Consider the following 26,036-nt stretch of genomic DNA (forward strand, 5'->3'; position numbering starts at 1 on the left):
TTTATGAAAGTACAATTACATATGTTATTGAAGTAATTAGGAATGTAATAATACAGAATCAAGAGTCTAACAGGTGGCAATGCACAATCATTATATTTCAGTTCTTAGATTTTTAGACAGGTAAGATTAATTAGGAAAAGTGTATATATGTAAGAAAAGGTAATAATTGTTAATATGTGTATATCCATGATAAGTTAGATAAAATTTAGGTGCATTAGTGAGTGTCCAATAGAGAAATCAAAGAATTAATATTCTGACTATAATAAGAAATTTGGAATTATTAAGTTCATACCAAGTTAAATGCATGTATGTCTTATAAGTAAACATAATTGATAGATATTATACCTTAATTGATTAGTTAATTGACACATATTATGTCTTTTAAAAACTATCCAAATTGGGCTTAATTACAAAAACAATTTCTGAATTACTTAGTCCATTACCAAATTAATTATACGTACGAAAAGGAAATATCTTACCCCATGCATGTATGTGTGTGTGTCTATACATACATACATACATACATTATATATATATATATATTAAGTCCCATAAGAAAATTCCTAATCCTATAATAGATACCATACGCATGCCATAATTAACTAACTAATTGATAGATATTATGCCTTATTAAACACAATTAGCACAGAAACTAAATTGCCAAACGTAGTAAAAAAAATTATACGAATCGATTCAAACTATGCAAAATTCAACTTGTGAGTCCCTTGATCCAGAGCTATTGGTATAAATATGAGGACTAGGCTCAATCAATATCAACCTACAACTTTAAGTATTTACAACTTACAAAACTTGAAGCTAGCTAACTGCCTTAGGGATCAAAGACAAATGGCTTCGAGTGTTAATAGTGGGAATTATTATGTGGTAGTGGCGTTGCTGCTGCTGAGTATCTGTATTTCTTCAGGCCTTGTATGCAGTCCTGCAAAAGCAGACTTGATCGACGACGTTTGTTCTCTATCAAACGATGTTCAGTATTGCAGCGAAACTATCCGGACAGCCGCTGGTTCAAACACCACAGATCTTGCCGACCTGGGCAGTATTGTGCTAGGTTTAGCAACGTCCAAAGTACCCGCAACCCAAGCTTTGATACGGTTGCTTTACAATGACGCAAACGATCCAAATCTGAGGGACACATTGAACTCCTGCCTTGGCAGCTATGACGATTGCGGGAAGGTTCTTAAAGACTGCCATGATCTCTTGGGTAAAAAGGATTATGTAGGGCTTGGGCACAGACTCGGCGATGCCCAGGATGGTCCAGACGGCTGTGATCAGTCGTTCAGTGATTTCCAGCCGGCCTTACCCGAACCTGGAGAACTTAAGCAGGCCAGTTCAAACCTCCAAGTTCTGATCGCAACTGTTGGCGTTATTGCAACCAAATTGGACGGCGGCGGCATTCATTAATGTCTCTCTCTCTCTCTCTCTCTCTCTAAATATATATATATATATATATATATATGCACACATATATAAAGTATGAGCCTTGTTTTTGGTGTTAAATAACTGTAGGTTATGGTAATGTAGCAGGAAGCGTTAATACTTGATTTTATCAATGTGGTTATCTTGAAATCTCTGTACTTCTAAAATTCCAATTTCCTTTCGATTTTGGAGCTTTAATAATAATAAAATTAGTTAGTCTACCTTGAGAATGAAGGTTAATCATTTTGTACTTTGTTCACGAGTTCTCTTTAATTTTAGAAATCAGCCACTATCTGTTGTCGCTAAATGTGGTCGAATGGATCATATAATCAATCCATTGGAATGCAAAGGACCTAAAGAAACGAGGTTTTGGAGTCTATGTATGTAGACATCAGTAATTCACAATTCTGCCAGCAATTCAATGTTTTAAATCATGTTAGATTAAAGGATTTACAAAAATAAAATCATGTATAGATGATAACATGAAAAAGAGGGATACATATTTTTTTAAAAAAAATCCAGAATATTAAGTCCCTTACCAGGTCGTGTGTCCAAACCATAAAAAGAAAAGTACCTAATTCACTTTTGATATGCAATAATTAGGGATGACAACGGTAGCGGGTACTTGCGGGGGGTCATTGGGGCGGGGGCGGGGGTATACTCCCCCATCCCACCCCCTGTTCCGCCACCCGTTTGAAAATATATATGTACATAATTATATATATAATGATATTATTAATTATACTACTAATTATACATGTCTATTAATAAAATTATTAATTATTTATACTAAATTTATTAATACATTTATGTTAAATTCCTAACTACACTTAATACAATAACACTTTTTTCTGAAGAAAAACACAATAATAATTTAGTGATTGTATTTGTATCAAAAGTGAAAACTTGATTATTTTAGTTATATTTGTTTTATCATATTAGATTGTATTCAAATAACCTTTGTTTAATTATTTTTATGAATTTCAATTGTGAAGTTATAATGAATAATAATTTGGTGATGTGTTGATATTTTAGTACTTGATTATTTGCTTAAATTTAATTATAATAAAAATTTTTTGACCCCACGAGTGTCCCCGCGGGGGAAGCGAGGCGGGGCGGGGGATGGGGTGGGGGCGAAGGGAATTAAAATGCAACGGGGCGGGGGTTGGGGGAGGTGTCCCCCGCCCCATTGCCACCCCTAGCAATAATCTTTAATTTTCATTGCACTTTATCTTGTTAATTTTGCGAATGTAATCATTGATTGGACTTAAATGTGGTGAGCTTAAAAGTTTGGAGTACAAGGTGTTCAAAATTAAGAATTTAGGGTGCAAGGTATCTAAAATTAAAATTTAGGATGTAAAGTGAAAAAATAATACAAATTCAGGGGTGCAAAGTGAAGTTAATCTTACCAAAGCTTACTTAAACGTATAATTAATAATGTGAGTGCCCAGGTTTTTGTTAAAGACTTAACCCTGCTTGGCCTTTTTACTTTGTTCTCCTTGTTTTCACTTGATTAAATCTTCGTAGCAAGGATGAATTGATGGCCTTTACAAAGAAATCCTAGATCCAAACCACATTCAATGAAGGAAGAACCTTATTTTTCATGGCTAAGATAATAAGAGATTTAGTGGAGAGAAGAATAATGAGAAAATGCATTTTTAGTCCTAAAAGTTTAGGGATTGGACGGTTCTTGAAGTTTTAACCAGAATAAATATTATCACGACTCGGGTGCAAGAACTCACAACAGTAACTTTTAGGCCCAAATCTGCTGGGCCAAATTGGTTACCCAAGTTACAAAGTAGCCGAGGGATCCAAAATTCTTGAACATTTCCTTTCCTCTTTCCACTTCTGACGTAGGATACCTCATTCGTTCCACCTTTAAAACTTTGGATCCTCACAAAAGACATCAGAATTCAAACTATCTACTCCCTCCATCCCATTGTTAATGTCATATTTTCACTTTTTTGTTGTCCCAAAATAAGAGTCTCATGGCAAAAATCAAACAACTTTCACTACTACTTTCCTTTTATACCCTTAGTAATAATGACAAGATTTCATCAATTAATAATAAACAATTACATATGGCCCACCACAACAAATGCACACTTTCACCATTCCTGTGACCTTTTGCTTTTAGCTGGCTATTTCCGTATGTCAGACAAGGGGTAAAACTGGAAGAATATGAAAAGTGCAGTCCATTATTTTACTGTGCATAAAAAATGCTACTCCCAAAAAACGTCCCAAATTTTGGGACGGAGGGAGCATTTGATTGTACTCGAACTCAAAAGGTGGCTTATATGGGCTTTAGAGGTACTCGGACTCCAGAGTTCGTTCATACTTGGTTTAGCCATAATAAATGTTGTCAGGACCTGAGTTCAAGGGCTAAATCAAATAACTCTTAGGCTCAAATCCAGTCCAAAGGTGGTTTGTACTTAGATGAGGTCAAACTCCAGAGGTGACTCATATGCTGAGACTCTAAAAGTGACTTGCATGGGATTTAGAGGTGCTTAGACTCTAGAGGTGAGGTGTGGCCCATACTAGGTTATGACTAGACTCAAGTGTCTAGATTCTAGAAGACATTACCAACTATCATGATCAAGGTCCAAGGTTGAATCAAGCAATTTCTGGGACAAAATCCACTAGTCCAAAATAATTAACCCAAGTTATAAAGTATTCAAGGGACCCAAGTTTTTAAACCTTTCCTTTCCTCTTGGTACTTCCGATGTGGGATGCCCCAAATGTATTCCCTAAAGTATTCAATTTTGACCAAATTGGTATCTGAGGTTCTAGTTTGAACAAATGTTGGCCTTAAAGTACATTAATTAACCAAATTGGCACTTAATGTTTTTTAAATGTAAGAAATTTTATTAATATGATATGTAAACGCACGACACTCTATAAGAAAGTATCGAAAATCTAGATAAAAGTCACAAAAAAAATTTAAGAACTTCAAAAAATGTAAAGTAAATTTAAGTTTAGGGCAATCACTTTTGACAAAAAAAAATGTTTAAGGTAATCACTTTTGATCAATTTAAGATAAATGATAGATTTACCAATTATACAATTTATACATAGAAGCATAGGCGCACGTACAAATTATAATTCTTAATCTAGCTTTATTGAGAAAGAAAAACATATTAACAAATAGAGAACATGTACCAACACGTGATTTATTTCGGTATTAAATTGTAGTATTTTTTTAGAACACGTTACACTTATTTTTTTTAATTTTTAAAAATTTTGTGACTTTTTCATTAATTTTATGTAATCTCTATAGCATACCTTATACTCTTAAAAAATAAGGTACTCTAAAAACACCCAATTTAGTATCAGGATAAAGAATATATTTTGTGCATTGAACCTAAATTTGTACATGCATTTTCGTATACTTTGATCTACAAATTATATAATTGGTAAATCTACCAATTATTTTGATTTGGCTAAAAAAGATTATCTTACAATTATTTTATATATTTTTGTAAATTTTCATTATTTTATTTTTCTTTTAATTTATTTTTTTTGGTGGCATTTTGTGTTTTTTTAATCATATAAGCCTTCAAGTAAGTAGCCCTGAAAGTCAAACTCAACAACTTGTTACGAGTAGGTTTTGCCTCGACAAATTTTGTCTTATTAGTGAAGTCCTAACGCCTTTATTCTATAGATCGAGGATCGAGGCCTTTTCAATAATTCTGGCATGGAGCGCTCATCTCTTTTTTTTGGCTCTCTTCCCTCTACCATTCTTGATTGGCAAAAGGAAGTGCCAAGGTACCTGTGGTGTTATCATATAATAAGATCACAGCTGCATTTAGGAGTGATCTTTTCTTCTTTAGACAAGCTGGTGATGAGCTCATTTTCTTAAGATTTTATAAAAACACGAGGGATTTATTTGATCAATTAATACACTCTATATTTGTCTGGATTGAAACATTAGGTACCATTTTGTTCGAAATTAAATACTTTGAGAACCACATATATTTTGGCCAAAATATTAACGACCAGTTTGATCCAACCTCCAAATTTTGAGGATTAGAAGTGCATATTTCCTAAAGGAAAATATATAAAGTAATGTGAAGTGATTTCCAATTTCCAGCGTCCATTGTTCCTTATTCTCGAGCCAAAATCTTGTCAATCAGAAACATAACCATGATATAAAGTTTTTGCATCCAAATATAAATTCTTCAAGCTAACAGATACAAATATATAATCATTTTATCTCACCGATCCAAATGTCACGACTAGTAATGTCGCCTCATTTTTTTTATCAATACTGCAAAAAGTTCTATATTCTAGAGTATTTGTTTAAACGTGCAACTATTATCAATCCAAAAATGATAACTTCATGGATAAATAGATAATTCATCTGATTAGAAGCCCGGTCGGGGCCTTCTAAACAGTTTTCCCCAGTGTGTGCAAAAGAATTTTACTAACGCTCGCTCACACTTGAGTAGACCCGATCTTCAAAGATTCAATGATCCAAATCATGCCACAGCTTCTCATCAAATGACGTGACACAATCTAAACCATTGAGTCTATGAAGACCGGTCTAACCAAGTTTTGGCACACAAAAAGAAAGGCTTCATAAGGCTTCACCAATGCAAGTGAAACACGGTGGCAACTCATTGATTAGCGCACTGAGATGTTCAAACATGTTAAGACCCTTTCAAGGGAAAACAAGTTACGAGATAGCTTTACTAAAGTTCAAAAAAATAGGAATGTTATGCTCTTAAATGCAAACATAATACCCCATGTCTTAGCTTTATATTTCTCCTCTATACTCCTCCAAAAAGTAGAAATTTGCATGCCATCTATATTCCTACAAAGGTGGTGAGGCAGCACAGTTCATGAAACACATTTAAAAAAAAAAAAAAAAAAAAAAAGAGCAAAAGTTTTTCCCATATTTAAATCAAAATAAATTTTCCCATATTTAAATCAAAATAAATATGACTAATACAACACTGAACCTGCAATTGCTTAAACACTAAATAGTACACTTCTTTCTGCCTAACATTAGCACCCTTGATTCTACAACAGACCTAAGTGGAATACCTAAATTTAGGCTAGTGTACAACTCAAGCAGCAATGCCTGAAGAGAAACACTATTTACCCCTTCCCCGGCCTCTCCGGTTGTATTTACCTGGTTTCTTAGCTTCGTGTTTGACCGCCTTGCCATCAGCCTTCTGGGCTACCTTATCTATGTAAGGTTGAGTTGGCTCTTGCGACAACTCATTATGCACAACGGGACTTGTTTGTGATACATTCCCAAAACCATTCGTTTCATCCACAATTGGGACTTCAATGGAGGCTTCACTTATAAGTTCACGCGCATCTTCAAGGGGAATGCTACTAGTAGTACCCAAATCATTTCCATCTGCTTTGGAGTTTCCATCAGGAGCTTGCCCATCAACTTCTCTGGTTCCCACTTCTAAAGACAAACCCCTTCAAAAGAGGAAGATCGATTAGGTGGAACTTTTAATGATCAACATATGGCAAGCAAATGGAAAACAATATTTTACCTTTCTTGCGAAGTATGAAGACCATTGTCATTTCCTATTTCATCAAATTCTCTCACTCCTCCTGCTGGAGAAACTTTTGTCTGACTTGATCTTGGCTCTGTGCATGATGTAATGTAAACGCAGAATTTCAGAGGAAGATTCATCCAAAGCTCCAGTATTCAGCCAAAAGCAAAATCGAGAAAAAGAATACAAGCAAGTTTTCTTCAAATATTGAAAGACAATTGCTGCTGTAACTTTTACAACTGACATAAACTACTCTCTTACCTTGATTTACAAAATAGACTTTTACCTCTTACCTTGATTTACAAAATCGTGCCTCTTACCTTGATTTACAAAATAGGCTTTTAGTTGCTACATTGATCATTAAAATGTTTGTTCACTAAGAACTACTTCAAATTTATTGATCAAGAATAGGCATCAATAAATTTGCACACCTTCTATTGTGGCCATACATACTACAACCCCTTGAGGTTCAAAAGAATTACAGTTGGACCCCTTGATGTGGCTATTACCTCCCCTTGAGGTTCAAAATTCTACAGTTAGACCCCCTTAAAAGTAACATCCACTGAACATTGTGAAATAAAAATGTGAAGGTGAGATTCTCACCCTCTTATATGAGATGCTGTCCATAGGAATTTTGGTTTGTACAAAGAATTCATTTTGCAACTGCCTCGTCAATTTTTGATTAAATTCTGTAAATGCACCATAAAATTTTCAATATACTTGTGATGCCCACAAGATAGTAAATTATATGATATCCACTCATTTTTTAAATTGAGAATAAACTCATTTATATTATCATGCTACAATAACTCCAACAGATTCACTTGTACTAGCTTTTGGACCCTAAAGCACTTACCTGCACCTCAGCACCTTGCGACAGACGAGTACACACAGACCCTCTCCTTATAACCTAGATAGTGTCAAAGTCAAATATTTCATGAATACAGGAAAATTAAGACTAGATACAAAATCTCAACTTACGCTTTAACCCACCAGGGCTGCCACCTCCTTTCCTCTAAAACACATAACCTTTTCCCCCCACCCCAATAACCCAACTGTCACACACAGCTTCCCAACGGCCACCAACCCATGTTAGCCCTAGTCAATGATGATCTCAAGTCTTGACCCTCTTTCAATTACCCTTCAACCTCCCTGAACCTCCCTCCCCAGGCCAGCTGTCACCTAGGAGGCCTCTGAAGTCCCATCACCACTCTTCTTTCACCCAGTGTTTCCCAACAGGTAAAGATGTGGTATAAATCAATAGAATTGGGATAAGGGAGCAAACAATTAGTAGAGGGAAGGGGAAGGGGGTGGAAGAGAAACAGTACATGGCTCTGGAAACATTACCTTAATACTCATTAGAATGCTTAAAAATACGAGATCTGCTATTAAAATTCATTCAACTGCCGGCACTATAACTTACAGGGTGGCCAATACAAGTTCTACCCCAATATTTCTTTACTAGGATTCAGTAGGGGAAAAAAAAGAAATGAGGTTCAAGCCATTGTATTTGGCCCTGGGTGAGTTGGCTGGCAGAGAGATCTAGGGCGGATGAATTTGAAATACATATGGGAGGCAGGAAAAAAGCATGCCAGGAAGACAGTGATTGGGCTTTTATTTTTATTTCCTTTAATTGGAAAATAGCAGCGGAAGGAGTCTGACCATAGTTTTCCAACCTCAATAGGTATAACCTTAGTATGGCCAAACAACAGGGCACGCAGATGTAACCACCTTTTAGAATAAGATTTGTTGGTTTTCAGAAAGTTTCATAGGAACCGAGTAGCACTCAAAGTATTAAAAAATAGTTTTAATGGTGATGTTTGCTTACTCTTTAACAAACATATTGGAGCAAAAACATCTATTTGAAAGATGTAAAGTGCCATTATGGAGGTAATACTTTTAATGGATCTCCAGCTCCAGAGATTCTTAAGCCAAAATGACCAAATGGTTTCCTAAAAAGTAACGAGTTTTCCTTCATTCCACACATTGCCAAATGATAAATGCATATTCAACTCAATGATTAATAACTCTATGCTAATGTCAGTAAACGATAAACAGAAACTGCAATTGAAACAGATTTCTGGTTAATGAGAAATCACTCTTACAACAACAATACATGACATAAATATAAGGCTTACTTTTTTAATTGAACAGTCGGTTTACAGCAGCTGTCACCGGAAGATGAAGCTTAAGATACTTAATATAGGACAATTCCAGTGCCCCACTCAAATCAGCATGTAGAAATCACTGACTTGGCAAGCCAAGGGCTGGACATCATGTATCACACATTTATTTCCGATGTGCATTGACTTCATGAATGATGCTCGACCAGATTAGTAGTCAAGTCTCCGCCTATGTTTGGGAAGGAGGAGGGACCACTTTGATATTTAATTTCATCTTTCCACTTCAGGGAAACTACATCTATGATTATAGATCATGTAGTAGAAGAGTAATAATTCCCTAATAACTCAACAAGTCATAAAACCACTTATTTTCTATTATGATAAATCTTTTTTTCTTTCCATTGGTTGCTGTAATATATTCTTCGCTGATTTGCATATTTTCTCAGATTTTTTTGCTATATTTAAGCTCTCTACTCCGCTCACTTTTATTCAATTCAAACAAATCTGTATCCTTTTGTTTTATGTTATCATATCCTCCTCCCTCTACAAAATCTTCCCATGATGGTTGATTTTATTTGAAATAAAATTGTCTTGCGTTGATCAAATCTAGGGGTCTTTTGGTCAATCACCTTCCTCTGACCATAGAATTGAATAAATTCCACAAATAATGTGATTATTGTAGACAACAAAACATAGAATAATTGACTTAAGAGGGACTAAAAATATGGGAATGCTCCATATCAAGACTCCTTACCCAAACCCATCTCTCCCACTTTAGTCCATGAACCAATCAAGTGCACTAAGAACTCCATTAGTCAACCTAACCACCCAAAGGTAGCTCGTCTTCAACTTAAACAATAGTTTGAATATGGGAATCACTTTGAACAGAAGGATTTAACAAATGCAGAGTCTAAACTATGGAAGCGACCCTTAAAACTGCCTCAAGCTAATCTAAAAATTGATTCACTCACAAGTGCCTTATAAACCTGTGCCAGAAACCAATGCGCCACATTACCAAGTGGACAACCAATGCAATGGACCTTTGAATCACAAGCTACTTAGGCTGGGCTATTATACTCCCTGCAAACTTTAAGGGGACAAAAACTTGGGAGTAAAAAGAATTTGCATTACCAAAATCAGATGCAGAAAAAATCAAATGATTTAAATGTTGAAAAAAAATCACAACAATAAAAAGGAAAGTGGTTTGATGGCGCTGGACAGAACAGTTTCTTTTTATTCATTGGAATATTACAGATATGAGAAATGCTAGTAAAATTTATTCAACAATAGTTAATAGAACTCTACCAAGTGGCAAATATAAATTCTACCATAAAATATCTTTAATAGGTATTAGGTCATGAAAATATTTTGCTGTTCGTTCAAGTCATGGTATTTGACACTGCGTGGGTTGGTGGCAGAGAAGAGATATCTAGGTGTCAATGAACCAATCGAGTGCAAAACTAACTCCGTTAGTCAGCCTAACCACCCAACGGTAGGTCATGTTCAATTTAAACAGTCGTTTCAATATCGTAACCATTTAAACTGGAATAGTGTGATGAACGCATAGTTTAAAATATGAGAGCACGTGATACTTGTCCATAACCTCATGGAGGTAAAGTCAATAATTTGAAAAAAGATGCCAAAGCAGATCTTGCTTATTAACACAAAAGGTACAAGTGCAAAAAACTTTATCAATTCAAATATTTATTACCTCAGGGAAACAAATATGAAATATTCAGAGGCATTTTTTGTTCCTTTCTTTTTATGACAAAATGCCTGAAGCTAATCGAAAAAAAATTGTTTCCCTCGTAAATCTGTGCTAGAAACTAAGGGACCAAATTACCCAGTAGGCAAGCAAAGAATGGAGCACTAAACCACCATAAACTTTGGGGGACTAGATACACGCTTTGCCAGCTGTAGGAGGTAAAAGACTTGGAAGTAAGAGGAATTCCCCTAACGATACCAAAGTCTGTAGATATTTCTTCTCACTCAATTTGTTTTGGAGAGAATTTTCCAGATAAAAGCACATATGATAAATTAGCAAATTCAGATGACAGTTCGTCTGGATGATTTCCAAGCTACCATCATGTAACAAATTAATGCTATGTTCAGTTTACACCAGTCTATCTGGATCTCAAGAAACTCGAATGATAAGTGACTTTTGGGATTGTCAGACAAAAATCAGGTTGAGATGATGTTATCATGTACTTCACATAGAAAATTAAGATCATATCCAAAATGAGAATATTACTACAACTTCCATCACAAAGAAAGACAAGCATTACAAAGAGAAGAGGGTACCATACCATCAAGGTGCTCTGTGGCAAGATCCAGAGTAACGTGATTGGACTTTGAACCAGGACATTCATCAGTAATCTTGAAAGCTTCCAAGTCCTTTGTAGATAGGCAATCACAGAATGGAAACCCAAAATCATTGCTCAACCCAATCTTTTCAATTTCACAATAAGATAAACAGTGAAAAAGCTCTAATATTAAACTGCATGTACAGCTGTATACCTGACCGAGCATTAACATCCCCCATGCACAAAATATACAAAAAGTATCAGATCTTGTCATTACAAGTACCTGGTATTCTTCTGAAACAATAGCAGCCGGATGGGGCGTCAAACTTTCATTTGCTAAGTCATCTTGTCTTGTCTCCAAAGCTGCAAAAACGCACAAGCATGCTTTTTCATTTTTGATGTTAACAATTTTGATCATGGAAATACTTGATAATATCCTTTGACTACTCAACTAATAGTTGGTCAACCATGCAGGTAATCACAAACCTGAAATTCCAATAGAAGTGTTCAACCCTGCAGCCAAATGTACTGATGCATCAGCAGATGGAGTACCAGTCACAATGTTCGATTTGTTTCCCAAATCTCCTCTGCTATTTGGTATATCAGCTATTAAAGAGTCCTGGCGGGGTTTAAGTGTAGTTGCAAGTGGTGACAGATCAATTTTTGAGGAAGAGAGGGAATTTAGCATATCCTCTGAAGCCTTTGATCGTACTCTTCGTATTTCCTCCTCAATATTCCATGAACAAGATGCAAAATTCCTTTTCTGGCAGTATGTTGGAACAGAAGAAGAGATACAAGAGAAACAACATTAAGAGGATATTATTTTGTTTATATTATCAGCAATTCATCGTTTTGTCCCAAAATGAAAAAAGAGAAATGCAATAAGGTGAAAAATAAGCAAGGGTTTTTTTTTTCATTTTTCACACATGGAGACAGTATATCAGTTGATTGGTATCATTTAAGAATACTTACAATGCAAATCTTTCCAAGACCACACATCTGAGTATATTGACAAGTAGAGCAGCAAAGTGAAGAAACTACAAAGCAAAAGGCATGCAACAAAACCTAAAAGCATGTAAATAATGGAAAGTAACAAAAAAACTTTTCAAATATGTAACTAGAGATAACTTTTTCTAGTGTCAAACTCCTTCCATTTATATGTCTGTTTCTAAGCTCATCTGGATAAAACAGAACCATAATCAAACTCCCAGCAAATGGAATTAACTTCCAAAAGAAACACAATAAACAAGAAACAAGCTATCACCACAAACACCAAATATGTCTTTTTTTAAGCTTATTTTGCATAAAGCAGAATATCCCAACTGCATTTAACTATTTTAACTTTAAAAAAGAACACAACTGGATCATGGATCAAGATTGCACTAAAAGAAATAAGCTTGGATAACTACAAAAAAAAAAAAAAAAAAAAACCTCAGCCACACCTTTCAAAGTAAAATACATACTGAAAGGATGAAAAAATATTAAGAATTCGTATATGACAAACCAAATTATAGCTATTTACCTTGGATGAAGACAAAGAGCCGCCACCACATGAAGCTGGTGTTTTTTCCCTGAAAAGCTCTCTTGTCATTTCTGATGGGATTGCTGATGCTGTTCGCAGTTCAATATGTTCTGCAAGCGGAGAGGCCCATGGAGGACGAGACTTCATGTACGATTTGGCCACATCAATAGGAGAGCCCGCTTCATTTTCACTCTGCATTAAACAAAGAGTCTAGAACATCATAATTTTGTCAATTATATGACTTCAACAAAAAGCAGGTTTAGTAGCGCATGTTTAACACCGAGGAAAAAAAAATCCCAAAAATTAAGCATGAAATTAAAGTTGCAGCCCCTAGTTCATTACTTTTTACTTTGGAAAATACAATAGTGTTGGTGTCCACCTAATTCTCCAAGCAGTTCATTACCCCCATTATTAATTATGACAGAGAAACTGCTACTATTCACTCTTAATTACATGACAGTTTTGTAAGCACACTACAAATGTCCAAGAATAGATGTCCAAACTAGATATGAAGACATTCCAAGATATTCTGGACGCAAATCTGTATACAAGATATGTCCCACATGAAAATGGTGCTGATTTAAAAAGTTTCATGCTTCTGAGTTGCATAGCATTGCTATATCATCTCAAGATTCATGTTTCTTTTAGCAATAAAAACTCTATTTTATTTTCCAACATTGTTCCCTGAAAAGAAAGCAACAAGATAAGCCAATCACATTTAATCATCAAGAGCTTCCACTCCATAGAATTAACATGAATCAATTAGGTAAATCCTGACGAAAGAAGCCAATCCCATTTTTCTCTTCATACTGGAAAGTTAATCACATGTTGCAACCGCATAGAGGGATTTATCCAACAAAAGTGGCGAAGCCATTTATTGCCTAACCTACCATTCATGTCTGCCAACTCAATTAGGTGTACCTCTATACACCTCAAATCTACTTTGTTTACTCTGCACCTCCCATCCCAAACCTAAGTCTGTTAACCGTCTGCTAGACATTCAGAATGTTGACAACAATAATCTACTGATGAACCAAAATTCAGTATGCATCATAAATTGCTCCCGAATGCAAAGACCGGAAATAAACTTTGCCCTAAAGAAAACCAAGTACTGAATGATGTTCCCTAATGGGAATTACTCAAAATAATGCAAATCCATTTAAATGAAAAGAACCATTCAAAAGCATAATATGCTTATAAAGATCCAAAATGTTGCACTTTGGACCATATATTTGCAAATTAAATCCTTATGCTCCCAAAAAGTTGAAAAGCAGCTCCTTATTTGCAAATTTTAACATTGCAGGGAGGAGGAGGAGAAAGGGTATGAATGCGTAATGGGAACACAAGATCATATGTAAAACATTCCAGAATTAAAACAGGATCAGACAGCTGATATTAAATGAACTGAAATGGGGGAAAACATTTAAAACTATGAAGCAGGTCAAGTATAAGCAGAAAACGCAAGGACCACTAACATAATACAAAGTGACTAACACAAAACCACGAATTTCACCAAAAATTGATTTGAATAAAAAAAAAGAAGATTACTAACACGTTGAAGTTTGATATGGCTTAAACCATGAGACTCGTGAGCCAAGTCTGACAGCGGACTTGATTCCACTCTCTTCTCCTCCAGCCATTTCCTCGCTTCTGCAACAGCTTTAGTGCATAGATCAGCAGTATCTGCACAAGAAAACATAATTTAAGTTATAGTTGGCGATCGTAGATGTTTTAGCACAGAAGTTAGATAAAATAATACCGTTGCCAACTGTTCCAACAGGCACACCAGTAGGTAGAATATTCTCTTCCCCTCCCATCATGACACGAGAGTCAATAATTTGTACAAGTCTATCACGCTCTTCCCTGGTAAAATCATAAGCCAATAAGAAATTGCAGGTTAGACAACGAGACAATCATGAAGTACAGTGGAAAACAGGTGATTAGATCATTTCCTATCATTTCCTAGTTACTGCCCAGGTACAATGTGAATATCAATAATGTTCACTCTTAAAACAAAAAAGAAGACATCTGAAGCACTAAACTTTGTTCACTGCATCCGATCTTTTACTTATCAAAGTAATACTTTGTACAATAGACCAAAGGATCATTTTAATCTGAGCTGTGATGCAGGTTAACCTAACTACTAGGCAAAGTAAGGTACAAACTTTCTGTACATAATTTTCATTAGTAGAACTATCAAAGATGTTCTCAACAAACAATTTCTGAAATACAAAGACTTGAGGCCACAAAAAAGGAAAGGCAAACAGCTTAGTAGATGTCAAAAGCACCAGCAAAAAACAAAGCATTGTATGCCTTCTGTATATCAGCAGCCAAGCAAATTTGAGCATCAAAACATAATCTTCTATCAACAAATCATTGCCATTTTTCTGATTACCTAGAAAAACTCTCCTGCGTGAGCAGTCGCTCAATTGCAATCTTTGTCACACTGCTATACAAACTTAGTTGAGGCTCCTTATCAACACATTCAAGTGCTTCTGATAAAATCTCACGATCCTGAAATAAAAAAATAAATGAATAAAAGACATTTCATTGTGATGTCATATACTTCAACAGTATTGGCAAATGCCTAACAAAATGAAAGAAACAGTAGAAGCGCACTCCAGTGATTGTGAAAAATAATTATTAAGTACATCAAAAGCCAGGGAAAACTGCTCGTAAGCACAACAGATCGAAGTATTTCCTTTTGAAAAGTGACCAAAATCAATGGTGTAATGGGCATGCAAACATCATCTTACCTTATATTTCAAGTTGGATCATGCACTGCTATGCACATATATCATATGAAAACATAATTTAAATAAAAGCAATCACAAAAATCCACAAACAATAGTGCAAGTCCATTTGGTAACAAAAACTGCATGTTCATGCTCTCAAGATGAATAATCCACATCAAGCATGCTCTTCATTAACTATTGCAGTCGTTTGCATGTTTTCTTCTTTCAAATAAATTGAGATCTCTGTTTTTAAAACAGATGCATATGATCAACAATGAACCCTTCAGATTATAAGAGGTACTTGTGCTTTGCCCCCAAATATAATTGATAAGAATCTTATACATAGCCCGGTCAAATTCATACAGGGTCCCTTTAGATGTGTGGATTTGGATTTATGGAACAATTTCAGCCAAATGATTTTGAAATGAACAGATTTAAAATCTCTAGCATAAGTTGTATTGTTTGGCTTTGGAAGATAAATGAAATTATTCAATGATTTTAAATCGACTATCTAGAATATCCAAAATAGCCCTTTACAGCATATTCATTTTTCCAGAAGCAGCAGAATGGCTGAGGCATATATGCAGAGTTGTGCATATCATAACCATAGATATTGCCCTCAAGACAAGCCCCAAAATCACAAAGAACAGAAAGCTTTGTTTGCAAAACTCCCAAACAAAATCACAAAGAAGAGTGTCCATGTACCTATTTCCTACGCTCATAAACAAAGTCGTATTGGATATAACCGCAGCAACCCTAATTACTACCAGGGACCTCTTCCACTCAGTGCTAAGATACACAAGAGAAGCACACGCCACAGCAATATTAAAGTTTACCAAAAGTAGGTACTATCTGATTCCAGAAATCAAAAGTAGGAATCAAATACTACCTCACAAGATCACATACTGAGCAAAGAATTCAAAAAAGAGTCAATTAATGAGCAGCTTTTGTACATAAAAGATGAAACCTTCGAGGCAAGATGAAGCAGAGAGAAAAATGGGAAAGAGCAAAGACAGGAGTGGACCAAGAGGGGAAAGATAGAGAGCGTGAAGGAACCTCGAGGGGTCAGATAGAGGGTCAAGAGACCAAAAAATGTGAGGTAGAGAAAACAAGACTAGGGTGTCAAATAATGCCTCATTTAGGGATTTGGAATTCACAGATTTTAAGTCCTGCAATCTCCCACTTGTTGGTGGATGTCAAATCCGATTCTCTCAATGTTATTTAAACAGATTAGGCGCATTTGGCAATTTCAAATCCAACTCCACCTAAACCAAATCAACACCTAGCACAAACACAGTCACATACCATTTGTCCATTAGATTACATCCTATTCAGTTCATTTGCTAAATTATTTCAATTGCATAAACTTTATAGCAAAAAGTAATTTAGTATACAGTTTATTTAGTAATCTAGTTGGGAAAAAAGAAAAAGAAAAAAAAAGGAAATATTAAGACAAAGAAAAGGCAAAATTATCTGCGCAAGATCTATCATAAAGTGTGTCATAAGCAGGATTTTGTCCACGAATAAATAATAACTCAAGATAAGATGGTTTAAGTGTAAATTGTAATGATAGGGGTTACAGTGAAACTATCTTTGATTACAAGGCCTGACTGTCATTCAGTCTGTATTGGAGGGCAGCCTAGTAATTTTGATAAAAATTTATAAGGGTGTTAATCTATAGAATCTTTGACCGAAAGTCAACATGGCAAAATGCTTGTTATGTTTTAAACATCGAGGAGGAACTATTCTCTTTTCCGGGATTCTACCAAAGCCAAGAACAATTCTTCATTCCATTTTTGGGTAGTACATTGTAGTACTTAGAAACCAGGATTTACATTCTATACACTGGCTCCATTGTACAAATGTTCAGTTGCAATCTTTTGCTAGTTTTTATTAAAATTTGCTCTAAGTTCTAAATTGGGCCAAAAGATCAGCCTCCATATTTTGTTTTTCATTTTTCATTCTTTCATCATGTTTCTCTGAATCTAAGAAACTCAGGATTAGTTCAAATGAAGTCACACCAAAGATACTACGCAAAAAAAGAAGAAAAGGGGGGGAAAAAAAGCTACACGCTAGATTATATCCATCAAAAGTTCTACATTTTTTAAATATTGGGAAATGGTTTCCGAATATGAGGACTAATTACAGCTAAAGTCAGTAATAAATAAAACATAAAAATTAATTAACACGTCCAGAAAACTTTACAGTTGCCCTTGTATTCAATCAACTAATCATGAAAAAAAAGCAGCCCAGTTTTGGCCATGTTATGTAGAGCTGAATTAGGTTAGTTTAGCCAAGGCTCAGCTTAGGACCCCACTAGTAAATGCTTATGCACTTAGTACCACCAAGTTGGAAAAAAAATCATTCTTCTCTCTAGTTTAACTCAAATCTTCAACTATTCCATGACTATTTTAATTTGTTGACCATCACCTGACCTGACCTCACCCAGGTGGCCCTGCGCTGAGTGATATGTTGCAACAATAAAATGAAAGTACACTGCTTGTTTTGTACTTCTCTGTGGTAAAACAAACGTATTAAACATATGAACTAATGCTTAGCAAAATGTTTTTACCCAAAAATGAAGATTATGCGAAAAGCACCAGATTAGTTCATGATCAAACGAAATGAAAATGATTGCAGAGCAGATTCAAAGATTTTTTAGTACATGCTTGCAGGATGGAGGAGTATTTTTAGTGCTATGTCTAAGTGAAGTTGAAGGAATAAGAAGTTACCTTGTTTGATTGATTAGCATCATCATCTGCAAAAACAAATGATCTATTAGCGATATCAAGTGTCAGCCAGAAAAAATTGGAGCTCCTGATGGATAAATAGTTGAAAGATGTGAAGGCATTTGTGGCATGTGAAAGACAAACTTGCAAAATTTTGGCATATCTAAATTTCAGAGGTGAAGTTGATAAAAGAAAAGTCAACAGCATTTATTGAATGAAATACACTATTTTAGTAAGATCAAACAGAATAAACATCCTTTTTTTATCTCAAACAGGAAAGCCGCTGCCAACAAAATCCTGTAGGATTAATCTACTAGCAAATAATAGAAGTTATGCCAGAAACCATGAGTCGTATGAAGATATTAGGTATTTTACAAAGATGCAACAGCTTTTTAACAGAGCAGCATGGTACCATCCTTTTGCACAATGGATATAAAATGAACAAGGATATCTCCAACAATATTCACATCAATGACAAACAAATTGCCTATTTCACAGAAAAATAACCACCCAAAAAGCATTTGCTTCAATAGGAAAATAATGGGGACAGAGATGTGTCTACATGAGATATGTAAAGGACATATAGGCCTTGCACTTAACACAAGTAATATCAAGAACACTTCTAAGCACTTGAAGAACCTATAACATATACCCATGTTTGCGCAGTAAGAAAACATAAACACTACTTACGAAAAGAAAAATATACGAACTTACTTGTTTGGTTTCCTATATTTTATTCTATTGGTAAATAGACGAATAAGTAACTTATACATGAATAGATAGAATATCTACTCCACTTAAGAGTAGACAACAATATTTTCAAAGGGGCTCCAGGTCATGCAAAATGAGATGCAGAATTCACATTGTCTTCACCTTTTTCTTGTGTTTTTTTCTGAAGAAAAACCAACTAGAATAAAAGATAAAAAGAAAAAAGACACAATTTTTACAAGAATACATGAACAGTATAGGAACATCCACGTGCAGATCCTGGAATTTCAATAAACCTTTGCACTGCAAATATCAATTTGCAAAGTTTCCAAATGCAAATATTGTCAACAGCTGGTTGATTGACCTGCATACTTTTTACCCATATGAACAATACCTGCTTGACGCTGTTGACTTTTCTATTGCCTGTAGCAGCATGATACAAAACTGCACTTGGTTTCTAATGTTATCTCTTCAAAAAGGAAGAAACTTTTAACTTTGTTTTTCATAAAGTAAGAAACTTTCAGTACATTTGGCTATGAAAAAACAGTCCATATTAGTTTGAAATCCCAAGTTAGGGCAAAACTCACATATGCTTCGCAACACAAGAGTCACTCATAAATTTCTCAAATTTTGCTCATTTCCTTTACACAAGCTTGTTCCAAATTCTCACCACGTCCCTCAAAATATCTTAACCCACATAAATTTCCTCAATTTACATGGAACAGTTCAATATGCAATAAAACCAAAGGAATCCACATCAAAAGTCATCAGAAACATAACAGAAATGCTCAAAAGGAAAAGGTACCGCTAGCAGCCTCGCTGTCGGAAGAAGAGGATGACGAAGAAGACGACGAATCGAAGACGGTGGACAAAATTTTAGCAGCACCTGATGCAATCTTGCGTGTAGCAGGGAAAATTACGCCAGTCAGCCAATTAGGGCTTTCCTGAGGTGGAGGCTGAGGTGGACGGTCGTAGGGGGTGGCGGTTGTGAGCTTCCGCCGGCGATTCGTCACTATTTTCCCGCCGGATCGAGCCTCAGTCGCCCGGCCGGAGCCAGGACCGGTCGCCATTGAGAAATTTTGGGGGGAAAGCAAAAGAAAGAGAAAAGCTCGATCGAAGAATTGAATATGAATCCTTCTTCTATCTCCCGGGTCGGGTCATTTCATCAAATAGGGCAAGATGGGTCCTGTATAATTTTGTGGCTCGTGATAATTGAGCGATAATTGTTGAAGTGCATATTTACATAGTCAGGCCTTGGAAGGGTAGATATTAACATTTGAAGTCCCATATAATTCTTTGAAGCTGCTAATAAACCCCTTATCTTTGGAAAACTGACGTTTTGGCCTCCTAGGTTAGCATTACTGTATTAGGATTGACAAATGATCCGTTTAAAGTAAGTAAAAATAAAATGAGTAGAGGAAGAATGAGATTTACGATGCAGAAAAACTTCTAATCTTTAAAGCTTCAATCGTTAGTAGAAAAGAGTCAGTGTAGAGGAAGAAAATTACTCGCAAAATGACTGAATTGATCTTGAAATATTACCGTATAATCATATATCTCCTCTTTTTTTTTTAACTTTTTAATCTTCGGATAATGATTTAAACACATGTGATATGTGTGCAACTAACAAAAATTACAATTATTTGAAGAAATTATTTTTACCAAAATCAATTTACATTTTAACATGTGTAAAGAATCCTTATAATATATAAAAATGAGTTGTAATCAAAAGGGGCTTGAATTTCAACCCCATAGATACGGGCTTTTTGAGAATGTGGAATGTTGTATAGTTTTTTTAAAACTTTTGGTACAATTTAGGGTAACATGTGTTTAAATATATTTACAGAAATACCCTTATTTGGGTACATTTAAAGCTTTGATGTGTGGAGACATTTGGGTATTTCTGGAATATGAAATTATTTTGCAACCATTTTTGTATCGAGTACAACTCATAGAAGCTTAGGTGTTGATATAATTACTGAAATGGTGTTATAGATACATTTAATTGAAGTGTGTCTTTTGTTGTGCAATAACACAAAGACATATTAATACGTTGTGCAATTAATACATTGCTATAACTAGCCGTTGAAGGATATTCCTTTATATGAAACAATTTATGTCTATTCTCGGATAATTTTTCACTGACATCTGTAAAGGCATTTTGGGAATGGTAAAATTGTAAAAGCATTGATAAAGTATACAAGTGTGTGCTCAATTAGAATGTACTATTTTTAGTTTTGTCATATTTAATGACTAGTTCTTTTCAAAATGTACTATTTTTTGACCAACGAAAAATCCTCACTAATTACAGGTACCAAATATCGGCGCGATGTGCAGCCACTTCCCCCTAGTCTTATGAGATTAAAATGGGTAGAAAAGCAACTGTTTAATAGTCACCAATAATTATGGTTAGTTAACAATTAGGTGTGTTTGGACAGTAGATTATTAGAGGTATTATTTAGAATAATTACTGTACTACTTGTTGTAATATGATCTGCAAGATAAAAAATTGATTAGAATTATAATTGTGATATAAGTAAAATAAATTGGGAGAAAAAATATATATCCAAACAAATTAAAAATTTGCAAGGAAAAAGAAAAAAATGTGAAAGACACTACATATTTTTTTATTAAAATTAGCATTTATAATTTACTAAATCTTTATAATTGCTAAAAATCCTACTTTGAGTACCAAATAAAGTGTAACTACACGTTTTTTAGATTTCTTACATATTTGAAACAACAACAGTGCCAAATTAATGATAAAAAATTGACCCATCCAAAGAATACATGAAATTGGAATATAGATCTAATAAGTACAACCCAAATCAACCAATTCAGTTGGCTTGATTGAGCTTTCAATTAGCATCTTGGCAAGACCAAAAGTTGGTTTTTGACTAGTGATAACACTTAAAATAAGATTGTGAAACCTATTAATTTCACATCAATTACAATCCAATCCAAATAAGATTTTGGATTTTTTATTTATTTAATTGAGAGTAATAGGTCAGTCGAAAACCAACTACTAGACGAACCATTATCTTAACTTTTAACCCTTCAAGCTACTGCCAATTCAGCACTTGACATTCTTTGCTCATTTCTTTTTTTCTAGATCCAAAGGAAGGACAACAAAATACCTCAAACCAGCATAATCCTCATTGAAGTTCTTGCCCAATGCACTTTCAAGTTTCTTCAAAATCCTTTCAAAATGACTTCTATCTGCATAAATCTTACAAAACATTGTCTTAGGAACATGTTTCAAGACTAAGGCATCAGCAACATGATTTATTTCGTGATTGATATTGATGTAGAAGCCTTGATCTTCCAAACTGTGTTTAACAGACACAATTTTCCTGTACAATTCCCCACGTTTGGTTTCTCTTTTTCATCCCAAAACTTTCCATTTGCGATCCTGACAATGTTGAAGCTATCACACTCCAGCACAAACTTTTTATAGCCTGTTTTTCAATTCGCTGGTCCTTGAATTGCTCCATGCCAAAGAGAATAGCATGCAGTTCAAGTTGAAGCACATCCTTCATGTCATAGAGAGGCCTTGCAAATTCAACGCCGACCTGATCACCCCTTGAATTTTTGAATAGCCCACCGCAAAATGCATTGCATACACCCACAGAAGAGTCGCCAGTAGGAGTCAAATACCGCATATTTCAAACTGAAGCTCACATCTATGTTGCACTTGAGGCATCCGTCGCTTGGCTTCTCCCATCTGATGATCCAGGGTACCTTTTTGCCATTTGATAAACATTCGATAATTTTGCAATCAGAAGCTTCGGCTTCTGATGAAATATCCTGCATGTTTTCCTTTAGTAAAATACTTGTTAATCTTGCACTTTCCTCAATAGGGATGCTAAAGAACAACATCCCTAATTGCCTGAGGAAAAACACTCTTCTTCCCTTTTTGAACCCTAACCATTTTCTGTGGCCACAATCTGAAACTTTGCTTCTATCAATGGTGTATATCTGTGTAGTATGCATGGATACTTTCTTCTTTCTGGTATTGCTGAGAGCATACAAATGGGAATGGGATTTAAACATGCAAGTATAGTAGAGGGAATGTTGGATGCATTTTTCGCACTAGAGAACAACTTGAAACGGTGATCCGGACCTTTATGGTGAATCATAATTTCTAAGATACCACACATCTGAATCCACTTCCTCAGTTTCATTGTTGCCATCATGCCTTAGATTGATATTCCATCAAAAGCTTCCTGATCTTTGGTCTTAGATAGAAGTCTAAGGCCCCTTGGTCATTTGTTAAAATTTTTTATGCTATAAAGGTTTGAACACAAGGTCTCAGATAAGTTCCCAAATCACCATGCAATCCATATTCAATAGATTTTTAAGTTTCTTTACACTTACCTTATAAGTTCTATAGACATCGTTAGCGAATAAATATTGTTATAATTCAATTTAGCTATGATAGGTAATAGTTAAATTTACTTTCAATCATAAGTTTCGCAAGATCAAATATATTGCTAATATTTTGTGTAAACTTGTTAGCTCTTCTCAAATAAATTTTAAATTTACTTCCACAAATTTTTTTTTATCTCCCTGTTTTACTTTTTTTCAATATTAATAAAATAACTTGAGTTTTGTGAAATCCACCAACACAAAAGTGGTTGTCAATTAAAAAAAAGATAAAGTTTCAAAATTAAAAAGGATATAAATTAGTGACTTTATGGTTTGAAGTAACTATAAAATGACATTATGGTGTGAAGTAATTAAAATTCAAGTTAAATTGTAATGATTGTTTAAAAAATAACAGCACAAAAGAGAATCTGAAATTTGTGGATATTGTGTCCATTACTTTTGTTGTGATTTCAACAAAATAGATTTTGGTCTCTTATTAAATAAAAAGGCTTTAAGAAATTAAGTTCTAAAAATTAAGCATCAGTACTAATAAATATTTTAAATAAATGTCCAAACCAAATGCTCGGGATTAGTGTAGATGCAGGGACCAAGAAGCAAAGCCACAAATGAATTGGCGGCTCAACATGATGCTAGCCTGCCTTTCCTCAACAGCTAACACGTCAATGACTCGTGGCAACAACAGACCGAAATGGAGAAACCATATAATACGAATTCCTGGAGTTCACAAAATCAATCAAAGAACAATCTACCGACTGATCAGCTATATCAATCTGAAGCTCGGAACAATTCAAGAAAAGAGACAGGTGTTTTTTTTTTTGGGCAGATATAAGTGATAATAATAGAGGTGGAGGGCAAAATGGAGAGGAAAGACAAGGAAGAGAAGGGAGGGAAGTTGGAAGGGCTGCCAGTGAATACTAGTCCCTACACACAGTACAAGGACTTGGAGGATTACAAGCAGCAGGGATATGGAACCCAGGGACACCTCCAACCTCAACCTGGTTGCGGTGCTTCTGCTTCCGTTGATGCTCCTACCGGGGATGCTATCCCCCCTGCTGCTCAGCTTTCTTCCACCACTAATGTCGTCAACCGCCGTGCCGTCCCATAGTCTAATTGGAATGGTGTTTTGGGTATATTTTTAAATACTTTCCAATGTATATTTTTAAAAATTCTATTAATAGATTTAGGGCATTTTTAAAATTTTTGCAAAGTGCTTTAAACACTATCACTCTTTGTCACTATTGGCGATCATCCTCTTTTTTCAACCATTTCACCCTACTTTCTAGTCCTTTTTCCCCCATTTTCCCTACCTTTCTCTTTCATAATATTAGTGACATCCAATAAAATTAGGTTCGTGTGTTTTTTTTCATATTGATTATAGTAATAAAAGGGATCCTATATGATATATCATGTAAAGTATATTAATCACTTTTAATATATTGACTTGTGATCAATTATTTCATTAAATAGGAAAATTTTTAATAATGCACGCTTACTGTATAAGAAATTTGTATCTTAAAATAATAGTGTTCAAATATATTAGTTTCTTTTTTTAAACATTTTATATTTTGCACTATCTCATTGTAAGAAGAATAACTTGGAAAAAAATAGCTATGAGAATAATTGCTCTAACTCATTATTTTCTAAAAGAATGAATTTGAGTTTCCCTTTTAAATGAGATGCTTTATACTTGATTTGACACGATATGCTAGAATTTTCAAAAAGTAAATTGAGTTTTTTTAAATAATTTATATTCTTGTAAAGTGGGTTAGTTTTGAAGTGAACTAAATATTCATACATGAACTTTAATAAATAAATAATTACCATTGCTTTATTATGAAAGTCCTTTCATAATCCTATTGTTTGAAACATTTTTACACTATTTTCATTTTATAGATTCAAAATCTAGTAGATTATATTCAACAATTTGATAAATTACTTACCTTTCTTTTTTCCCTATTCCAATTAACAGAAATATATTTTTACTTGACCTTTATTTCTTTCATCTTAGATTTAGCCTTTTTTGGTATTTTATGGATGTATATCTGCTTTGACTATCCTAAATAAAAATAGTATCTCCTAGTATAATGATATAGTTCTACTTTTATTTTCACAAATAATAAAAAGTTAAGATAGTTAAAGCAATTGTTTCGTTTCTGTACTTCTCTTATATATATACTTACATTAATATTAGATGATTCACATTAGTGTTGAAACTAAATGAATCAAATTACTGAATTATTCTTGTAATGGATTGAGAAAAGCCAATATAGGGGGAGATATTTATGATTTTATATCATATTATAATATATTCATTAATTTACTCTAGAACCCCTAAGAGTTTTTTTCTTTTTCTTATTATAGTTTATTTAACGTACTCAATTTGACTTAATTGCTACTCTGCATCTTTAACTATGGAATATGACAGCATTGTTGATATGACCAACCTACACATTTAAGTTGTTTGTTAAAATTCTTGTGCATTAGATTTTCTAAACAAAAGTTTGAAATTTGATTTATGGACATAATTGCCGCTACATTTTACAATATTAGAATATTTATTCTAAATCCATTAATTGA

General features: G+C 34.5%; 2 protein-coding genes across 3 annotated transcripts; one reads left to right on the forward strand and one right to left on the reverse strand.

Annotated features, from left to right (window-relative positions):
* Positions 1-846: 846 nt before the first annotated feature.
* LOC113717085 (uncharacterized) lies at positions 847-1,419 on the forward strand. Its single transcript, XM_027241733.1, has one exon. It carries the CDS (start codon positions 847-849, stop codon positions 1,417-1,419), a length of 573 nt encoding a protein of 190 aa, XP_027097534.1.
* A 4,912-nt stretch (positions 1,420-6,331) lies between these two features.
* LOC113716633 (uncharacterized) lies at positions 6,332-20,246 on the reverse strand. 2 transcript variants are annotated; one of them, XR_003454167.2, is made up of 12 exons: positions 19,876-20,246; positions 18,366-18,391; positions 15,294-15,412; positions 14,658-14,761; positions 14,451-14,581; positions 12,899-13,090; positions 11,863-12,139; positions 11,660-11,739; positions 11,380-11,467; positions 7,554-7,639; positions 6,948-7,044; positions 6,332-6,870 (listed from the first exon to the last, which is right to left on the reverse strand). XR_003454167.2 is itself a non-coding variant. In XM_027241027.2 (11 exons), exons 1-11 carry the CDS (start codon positions 20,138-20,140, stop codon positions 6,531-6,533), a joined length of 1,719 nt encoding a protein of 572 aa, XP_027096828.1. In that variant the 5' UTR covers positions 20,141-20,246; the 3' UTR covers positions 6,332-6,530. The 2 variants fall into 2 exon arrangements, 1 of the variants encoding a protein (XP_027096828.1); XM_027241027.2 differs by lacking the exon at positions 7,554-7,639.
* Positions 20,247-26,036: the final 5,790 nt, after the last annotated feature.

Source organism: Coffea arabica, chromosome 11c (genome assembly GCF_036785885.1).
Source record: "Coffea arabica cultivar ET-39 chromosome 11c, Coffea Arabica ET-39 HiFi, whole genome shotgun sequence".
NCBI classification, from domain to species: Eukaryota; Viridiplantae; Streptophyta; class Magnoliopsida; order Gentianales; family Rubiaceae; genus Coffea; species Coffea arabica.

Coding starts and splice junctions, on each gene's coding strand:
- LOC113716633 (XM_027241027.2), bottom strand. CDS start 20,140: ATGGCGACCGGTCCTGGCTCCGGCCGGGCGACTGAGGCTCGATCCGGC. Junction 11,740..11,862: donor CACTTCTATTGGAATTTCAG/GTTTGTGATTAC, acceptor GCGTTTTTGCAG/CTTTGGAGACAAGACAAGAT. Junction 6,871..6,947: donor CTTCATACTTCGCAAGAAAG/GTAAAATATTGT, acceptor CCTCTTTTGAAG/GGGTTTGTCTTTAGAAGTGG.
- LOC113717085 (XM_027241733.1), top strand. CDS start 847: ATGGCTTCGAGTGTTAATAGTGGGAATTATTATGTGGTAGTGGCGTTG.